This window comes from Budorcas taxicolor, chromosome X, assembly GCF_023091745.1.
Source record: "Budorcas taxicolor isolate Tak-1 chromosome X, Takin1.1, whole genome shotgun sequence".
In the NCBI taxonomy this organism is placed as follows: Eukaryota; Metazoa; Chordata; class Mammalia; order Artiodactyla; family Bovidae; genus Budorcas; species Budorcas taxicolor.
In genome coordinates, this window is record NC_068935.1 from 72,917,471 (window position 1) to 72,919,126 (window position 1,656).

Sequence of the window (1,656 nt, forward strand, 5' to 3'; positions counted from 1 at the left end):
CAGGTAATATTCTTCATATGAAAGAGATTTGCTTTTGCCTTGTGTGAGGGATTCATGCATTTATTGTATCATTAACAGCATCACATTTAGTAAAGAAAGGTTTAAGATAAAATATGCAATATTCATTTGTTTAAAACATCTGTAAAATCTTGATCTAAATCTCTCAAGTAAGAAAGTGTCTTGAATTTCAAAGAGGAAACAGGCAAATCTCATTTTCCCTTCATCTCCCACATTTTACACTCTGCCTCTATTGTCACACCCCTGTGAGCACAAATATTTCTGTTCTTCCCAAAGTTCAGTTAAAGAAACTGTGTGTCTAGTCATTTTGGTCTTTGGCAAAAGCAATGAGAAACATAGTTAAACAAAGTCATAATCAAGAGCTCTTTTATTTTTAACCAATCATTGATGAACCACTCTCCCTGCTCATTAGGCGGGAACGAGTCACAGAGTTACCATGGCGAGATAGTTGGTCACGAAACTCTGAGGCCATGAAGTAATAGAGAATCGGATCCAAAAGGCAGCAGAGACTTGCAAGGCATAGACAAAAAGGATGGAAATACAGTGTGCTTTGGACAATGGGACAACTGCTAATGATAGCTTCCTTTACCATGGTATAAAAAATAAAGTTAATATGATAGGGAGTGAAGCAGATGAAGAAGACTGCAGCACACATGTAAACCATCCTCAGTGCTTTTTGCTTTTCACTGATTCCTTGGAAAGCCATAGGTGGTTGTCTCAAGGATATAGTCATTTTCCAGGTGCACCATGCAATGATGACTACTGGAATCACAAATCCTGCCAGTTCAGCAGCTGTAATCATCCCAACCAAAGCCACTGCATTCATTTTCTTGTAACCAAGATCAGCAAAGCAGGAATCAGTGTTGTTGGCTAAGTCTGTGCTTCTCATGATGGGAAATGGCAAACAGGCAGTACCCACGATGACCCATATGGCAGCACTGATGCCTACATCGTACCTACGCTTCCAGTCTCTGGCCCTGAAGGGTTTGAGGAGAAAGAAGCACCTCTGAAGGCTGATGCATGTCAGGAAACAAATGCTGGCATACATGTTGAGATACTTCAGGTAGAAGCATAGCAGACAAGGGATCCTCTGGAAAGGCCAATGGTGGCTGATGTAATAGTAAATACGGAGGGGTAAGGACAGCACGTGGGCAAGGTCAGCCACAGAGAGGTTTATCATGAAAATAATGGCTTTATTTTTCTTGTTGATAAAGCGGCACAGAACCCACAAGGCTGCGCTGTTGGCCAGTAGACCAGGAATGAATATGAGGATGTAGGTGGTTGCGTAGAGAGAGTAATGAAATGTCACATTGGGGTCATTGCAGTGAGTCTCAGCATTGCTGGTACTGTTGCTTCCCATCTTGAATATTTCAGCTTATTTATCAAGGTAAGCCATGAAGTTATAATCCCTGCCCAAAACAAAAAAAAACAGTATCATGGTTAACCACTTTAGCTGATATTCAGATTTTCTTAAATTGAAGCTTAGTTGATTCACAATCCTTTAGGTGCACAGCAAAGTGATTAGCTATATATATATATATTTTCAGATTCTTTTCCATTATAGGTTATTACAAGATATAGAATATAGTTCCCTGTGCTACACAGTAGGTCCTTGTTGTGTATCTGTTTTATATATAG

General features: G+C 39.9%; 1 protein-coding gene across 1 annotated transcript; it reads right to left on the reverse strand.

Annotated features, from left to right (window-relative positions):
- Positions 1-391: 391 nt before the first annotated feature.
- On the reverse strand, positions 392-1,414 carry LOC128070444 (putative P2Y purinoceptor 10). The gene is given in 1 exon segment (XM_052663756.1): positions 392-1,414. A coding segment is annotated over 1 exon segment (1,023 nt).
- Between the last annotated feature and the right edge of the window lie 242 nt (positions 1,415-1,656).